The sequence below is a fragment of the Sinocyclocheilus anshuiensis genome, unplaced genomic scaffold (genome assembly GCF_001515605.1).
Source record: "Sinocyclocheilus anshuiensis isolate Anshui unplaced genomic scaffold, SAMN03320099.WGS_v1.1 scaffold300, whole genome shotgun sequence".
NCBI classification, from domain to species: Eukaryota; Metazoa; Chordata; class Actinopteri; order Cypriniformes; family Cyprinidae; genus Sinocyclocheilus; species Sinocyclocheilus anshuiensis.
Window position 1 is genome coordinate 1143448 of NW_015557379.1, and position 7314 is coordinate 1150761.

General features: G+C 35.4%; 1 protein-coding gene across 6 annotated transcripts in view; it reads left to right on the plus strand.

Moving 5' to 3' along the window:
- Positions 1–5644, plus strand: part of fgfr2 (fibroblast growth factor receptor 2) — a 54001-nt gene extending 48357 nt beyond the window's left edge. For all 6 annotated transcript variants that reach the window (XM_016474659.1, XM_016474660.1, XM_016474657.1 and 3 more), the window contains 3 exons: positions 581–718; positions 2488–2593; positions 4258–5644. In XM_016474659.1, coding sequence (XP_016330145.1) covers positions 581–718; positions 2488–2593; positions 4258–4422 — 409 coding nt within the window. In that variant the 3' untranslated portion in view covers positions 4423–5644. The remainder of the gene's footprint in view (positions 1–580; positions 719–2487; positions 2594–4257) is intronic.
- Positions 5645–7314: the final 1670 nt, after the last annotated feature.

Consider the following 7314-nt stretch of genomic DNA (forward strand, 5'->3'; position numbering starts at 1 on the left):
GTATTTCCTCAGCAGCCAGCACGGATCAGCTCCAGGCATGACGAAGCGATATCGTCCTCTTTTGGAAGGCCAAACAAAGTAGTTTCGCTTTCACAACGAAACACACAGCGCCTTCACGACATGGCGGCGGCAACAACAATACTACAGCGAGAATAAAGTTACGACTTCTTTCTTTGCATGAACATTTGGGCAGCATTATGCAAATCTTCCCACATAGTGACGTAGATATGTGGGGGCATGCTAGAACGAGCCGTTTTAGGTAGGCGTGGCTGACTTAACTTTTATAAAGAATATTTCTTTGGATTTGAGACTTTAGTCTTTGCAACTTTACAGATCTTCTTTATGCACCAAGAGCTTGTAACACTCCAAAGAGAAAGGAAAAATTGAAATCGCATCATATGACCCCTTTAAATAATCGAGAATAACTGAACAGAATGCTGGTTGTTGAATGCCAATATACTCGCACTGTATTTACTGTCAAAACACTGATTGAAAGGGTAATATGAAGCACGAGAGGGCCGTGTTTGATGTGTGTTGTACTGGTAAAGTGATCTGATGAATGTGTGTCTGTCTCTTCCAGCTGGTCGTTCGGGGTTTTAATGTGGGAGATCTTCACGCTCGGCGGTTCTCCATATCCTGGAATACCTGTCGAGGAGCTCTTTAAGCTACTAAAAGAGGGTCATCGCATGGACAAGCCTGCTAACTGCACCAACGAATTGTGAGTGTTGATGTTTTCTCAAAGGTTTCATGTTGCGTTGTTTGTAATAGGAATCTTTTTCTGATCAATACAATCTCTTTGCATTTGACATAACTTAAGGTGGTGTCCCAATTATTATTTTTTTTTGGTAATTTCAGTTGCATTTCAGGACTAGTTAAACTAGTGTCCTGCTGCTAACCATTTTCTATAATTGTATGTTTCGCAGTCAGTGAGCCCCACTAAATTTTTTTTCTACCATTTTTTTCCACTTAAATTTATTATGTCAAGCTAGCGCCCCTTTTTTTGCCATATTGTAGCTTGCATTTAGTATGTCCTTGTACTAGTTCAGATGTTGCGCAAATCTTTTTTTCTACCAATTTTTACTGTCTTGTAGTTATCTTGTCAGCGCACTAGTTAAGCTATCATACCGCTAAAAATTTACCGGCTAGTTAAGCTGGCATCATACTAATGTTTTAGTTATCATATCTTTACTTGATTTCAGTGTGTCCATGTATTAGTTAAGTTACTGTCCTGCTAATCATTTTATTTCTACTATTTTGCATTGACCTTGTCAGTGAGCTAGTTAAGCTAGTGTTCCACTAATCATTTACTTAGTTTTTTCTTTTGCCTTCAGCATTTTAGTGAGCTAGAATTGCATTTACATTGTCAGTGAACTAGTTAATCTGGCGATTTAATAATAATAAATAACTTGCATTTAATGTATCATTGAGTTAATCAAGCTGGCATCCAACACTCACCTTTTTTAATAATATAATTTTGGCTTAAATTTAGTGTCAGTAATCCATTTTTTCTGTCTTGCATTTACCTTGTCAGTGAGCTAGTTGAATTAGCACCATGAGCTAGCTTAAATAGCAATCATTTACTTTTTCTGCCTTTTTTAAAACTTGTATTTAACGTGTCAGAGAGCTAGTTAAGCTAGTGTCCAACTAATCACTTTCTTTTTATGCCATTTTATGTCTTTTATTGAGTCTTTGTGTCACTTCACTTGCATGTAATCTGTACAAGTTAAGCTAACTAAGCTAATTTTCTACTAGCTGTTTTTTGTCTTACATTTAGCTTAGCAATGCATTAGTTAAGCTAGTGTCCAACTAACTACTTTAATCACATTTTTTGACTTGCATGTAGTGTACATGTACTAGTTGAGCTAATTTTCTACAGTTTTTTTCTTTTTTTTTTTTTTTTTAATTACATTTAGCCTAGCAATGCATTAGTTAAGCATTAGTTAATTAAAAATGTTTTTTAATCACATTTTTGACTTGCATGCATGTGTGTGCATGTACTAGTTAAGCTAATTTCCCGCTATTTTTTCTGTCTTACATTTAGCTGGTTCACTGCACCATTTTTTTTCTAACATTTTTTGGCTTGCATTTAGTGTGAACTAGTTAAGCTAGCCTCATTCTGTTTTTTCCTCGGTTTTACTCAGAAACACATCCCATTATGAAAGTAAAATGGTAAAATGCTGTTTATGTCAACGTGAAGCTAGTTTCCCAGCTGTCATGGCCTTCGCAGAGCTCTTTCACATCCTAAATTGACAAAAAAGTACCTATTAGCCAACGTGTTGATGACCTAACAGACTTTCACGTTGACTTGCTGCCAAAATAAGACATTTGCATTAGTTTTGAGATGATACGTGGGCAGCAAAATTACAGTTACCCTTTCATCTAACCCGCTATTTAGCGCACGTGTACTCACCTGAGCATGTCTGATTACACAAAACTCAAAAACAGAGCTTAGAAATAAATAAATGATGTCACGTTGTCTTTTCTCAGGTACATGATGATGAAGGACTGCTGGCATGCGATCTCCTCCCACAGGCCCACATTCAAACAGTTGGTCGAGGACTTGGACCGCATTCTCACTTTGGCAACCAACGAGGTGAGGCGTGCACACGTTTACACACATGCATAAACACACTCGAAACCATTCACGCTTTCCCTATAGTTCTGGGATCCATCAAACCTGTGCCAACACTGGCTCCGGCTCGCAAGATCAACGAGGGAAAGGAAACGTTTTTTACGGTCCGCGTACAGGTCGCTTGATTTCATCCAGGCTTGGGTTTTCGAGAGTGGCCCTCATGCTAACGTTGCTCAATTGTCAGATGGATCCTTACTAGACGATTCTTTCCGTTCCCTAGCTGTCATCCATGATATCCGTGTGGCTGGCTGAGGGATGGAAATCTGTCAGAACTTGTCGAAGGGGGGGATTGAGCCGTGGAAGAGAGATGACGCCAAAAGCCCCGCTCTCGCTCGCCATTTTGAACTTTAGAAATGTAATAAAGTGCCTCTGCTTTCTCCCCCCCCCGTCTTAAACTGCTCACAGATGTGAAGGTCTTTAGTAATGTGAGCTGCCTTGTGTTGAGCAGCGAGAGTTCAATCCAACACTTATTTTCAGCAACCTAAAACCCCCCTCTTCCTCTTGTCAAATAGTTCAATACCAGCCACAAAGAGAAAATTGTCTGAGGAATGTACCAGGAAAAAGCACCCTTTTTGGTCATATATATTTATGTGCATTGGATGTTTAGATATGCATTTCAGAAATATATAGAAGTCTTCAGGTGTGGTCCATTCTGTTACTGATTCACTGAAATTCAATTAGACGACATTCTGAATGCGATTGTTCAGACGTGGTTTCCAGCATGGTTAAACTCGGATTGAGCGCACTTGATTTTTAAGGAAGCGGCTAGTAGATCAGTGTTATTGCTGGTGAGCCACAGCGGAAAGGATTATTTGAGTTATAAATAATTATTTTATTATATACACTACCATTCAAACATTTGGGTTCAGTCTTTTTTGTTTTTGAAGGAAAGACATTATTACATTTATTCAGCAAGGACACATTAAATTGATCAAAAGTGGCAGTAAAGCCATTTAAATGTCACAAAAGATTTCCGTTTCAAATAAATGCTGTTCTTTTGAACTCTCTATTCATCACAGACTCTTGAAAACTAACTGAAGAATTGTGAAAACTAACTAAAAGTAAAAAATAAATAAAATAAATAATAAATAAATAAATAAAATAAGGAAAACTTGAACTTATTCCAAGGCAACAGCAGAAAGTATTGTTTAAAATAATTATTTTTCATTATAATGAAATAAATAATTATTTGGTTATATACACTACCGTTCAAAAAATATTTTTTTCAAAGAATTAAATTAATACCTTTTTTCCAGGAAGGATGCATTAAATGGATTAAAAGTGACAATAAAGCCATTTATAATGTCACAAAAGACTTTTATTTCAAATAAATACCTTTGAACTTTCTAAATAACTAAATAAAAGTAAAACCATTTATATATATTTATATATAAAAAAGAACATTTTTGGGAAACAATCTATTTCAAATGTTTTATTTAAAAACTATAATAGTGTATACATTTTATTAAAATAACACTGGTTTAAATACATTTTTATTTTATTTTTTCTCCATGGAAATAGGTTCTCTTTCAATTGACTAATTGAAATATAATTTTTCCCTAGTAAATGTGGCAGCTCTAGTTCTGGTCATGTTTATACTGACAGCTTCATCTTTGTGTCTGTAGGAGTATCTGGACCTGTGTGCCCCAGTGGAGCAGTACTCTCCCAGCTTCCCCGACACACGCAGCTCCTGCTCCTCCGGAGACGATTCGGTCTTCTCCCACGACCCCTTAGCAGACGAGCCCTGCCTTCCCAAGTACCAGCACATCAACGGAGGCATAAAAACATGAGCCTCTTCAACCTTCTCCAGACCCACCGCATCCAAGCTACGCCTGCAGTTCTCAACAAGACTGAGAGACTTTTACCCACAGTTCCCTTGTCCCCATCCAGAACCGTATGCTGCCTCTAGACTCCTCGCGAAGCTCCCGCTGGACTTTTGGAGTGTCCCAAAGGAGGCTGAGACGCCAGCAGTGCTGCTTTTCCAGAAAGAAACTGAAGTGTGTGAAGCGCAGGTGACTTTTTTGTGGAAACGCACACTTGCGCACACAAAAACACGTGACCAAGCTCTTAAAAAGAGGATGAGGACTGAAGAAAAGTGACTGCTTCCAAGGACCCACCTCTTGCTTTTTTTTGGTTATTTTGATGATGATTTTTTTCCATTTGTGTTGGAATTCTATTACATCCTTGCCATCATTCTGTTGCTTGGCATTCCAGGATTCTGTGTTCCCAAGAGAAATGAATGGAGCATATGGACAGAACTCTTAAGAGACAAAAAGGAGAAAATAGGATACGAGTACAATAAGGAAACATACAACTAACAGAAGAAGAAGAAGTAGAAGAAAACATAACACTGCCTCCTGTTGATTTTTTTAATTTTTAATTTCTAAATGCTCTGTTTTTACCATGATAACACAGTTATCATACAAAAATCCCAAGCAGTTATCCATAACGGTAAAAAAACAAAAACAAACATGGTATATAGTGCTGGGTATATTTGTAAATATATTCAAATATGTAAAAATATATATTATATATTTACAATTAATTATTTTTTTGTATGGACTTCCGAACAATTCCTCCCTTTTCCCGCAGAGTGATAAATAGATGTAGACACATCTAGATGTTTCTATTACATTCCCAGACTTACATTCGCACATATATAGCAGGACTCGACATAAAAAAAAACTCAATTTATGGCTCGACAAGTGCAGTTTTCTCGTTTGTGTTTCCTGTTAAAACAGGAAGTCTCTTTTCTTTGTCATCCTTTGGAAGTGTATTAGCATTTAGATGACCTCAAAACTAACAAACATGGACTAAAAGCCACAAAACTCTCAGTTTTCATGCATATGTTCCAGGCATATTGAGCTGTGGTGCTGGTTCGAATCTGGGCGCACAAAATCTCCTGGAAAAGTTTAATGTCGGGTCCTGCGCAACTCTCACTTGCAGACACAGTCACGTATTGGCTTTCAGGGAAAGAGATAGCATGTTAATTTATTGACTTGTGTTAAAAAAGAATCAAAAGGATAAAAAAGATCAAAATAATAAAGAGATAATATTAATGATGACCGTAGAAACAATAATGATTCATAATGTTTATTTTGTAATTTAAAATGACATTTCATTATTTGTAGCTGGTATCAAAAGATTTTCATTTCTTACGTCTTTATATATATATATATATATATATATATACAAATGTGAATAGTAAGTTAAAATGCAAAAATAACGTACATTTTTATAGTCAGCTAATCCCTTTTCTATAGTAGAGGATGACGTTTTTATCCGGCTGTTTTACTCACACTGAAGTTTGAATTTGACGAAATACTGGAAAAAAGGTTGCAGTATATTTTGCGCAGTTTTACCCACATCAATTCGAAAGTGTTATGAATCGTTCAAGTGTTTCATTTTCTTCCAGACAAATGAGCTGAGGTTGTTCTCAACAAGTGTTCCTGACAGATTTGTAAAATTAAAGATGAAAACATAATTTGTGTGTGCTTTGTTTTTATACTTTGTTCCGCTTTTCCAAGTAAATCCCTTTCTGGTGTCTTTGCACATATTCAAGTAAAATTTATATAGCGCGTTTTTTACAGTACACAGTTTCGAAGCAGCTTTGCAGAAAATCATGTTAATGTTCATAATATCTTAGTATTTTCATGCGTTATAGTCGCATTTAGAAGATTAGAGTTGTGTGATAATTAGTGATGTCAAACGATTAATCGCGATTAATCACATCCAAAATAAAAGTTTTTGCTTACATAATATATGTGTGTGTACTTTGTATATTTATTATGTATATATAAATACACACACATGCATGTATATATTTAAGAAAAAATATGTTCCGTTTATATATTAAACATATTTCTATATGATATAAATTATTTGAATATAAATATATACATGTAAATATATGTAAATATTTTCAAAATATATGCTGTATGTGTGTATTTATATATATATGTATTTATATATACATAATAAATATACACAATACACATATGTAAACAAAAACGTATTTTGGATGCGATTAATCACAATTAATCATTTGACAGCACTTGATAATACAGTTTACATTTTGCAATGATACAAGCAATCAAGCAGCTGAGATTTGCTATAAAGTATCTCTTGCCTTGTATATATGCAGATAAAGTTGTACATCTTTAAATATGCTACTACGTATAATGGGCTGGGTGATAATAGTTATGTTTTGCGAAAAAAATAAAAAAAATCGGGAGTGTTTTAATATGAAAATTGCAAGCCCGTATACTCACATCTTCATGGTAGTTTTAGTCTTTACATTAAAAAGTAGAATTTTATCAATTCATATTGAGATCTATGACATTATTTTCAAGCTTTGGTATTTTGTTTATGCATATGTGAGCAGTTTGAGACCTTGTTGAGACATTAAGACATTAGAGGAGACACATACTGGGGTGTTTTTCTCACGAGAAACTTCTGAGAAGCAGATGTTAACATCTATTTGATCTCCATTTGATTTCAAATTGAGATACTAAACGAATCACCTTTTTATTTCCGTTGAAACCAGTGTTCTCTAAAAATACAAGTCATTTTCTTCTTTATTCTTCATGAGGCTGTCTGTTTAATACAGTTGAAAGCTCAATGGCGCCACTCAGGAAAGCAAAACCTTCTCCTCATCTGAAAAAATGACAAAAACTATGGTG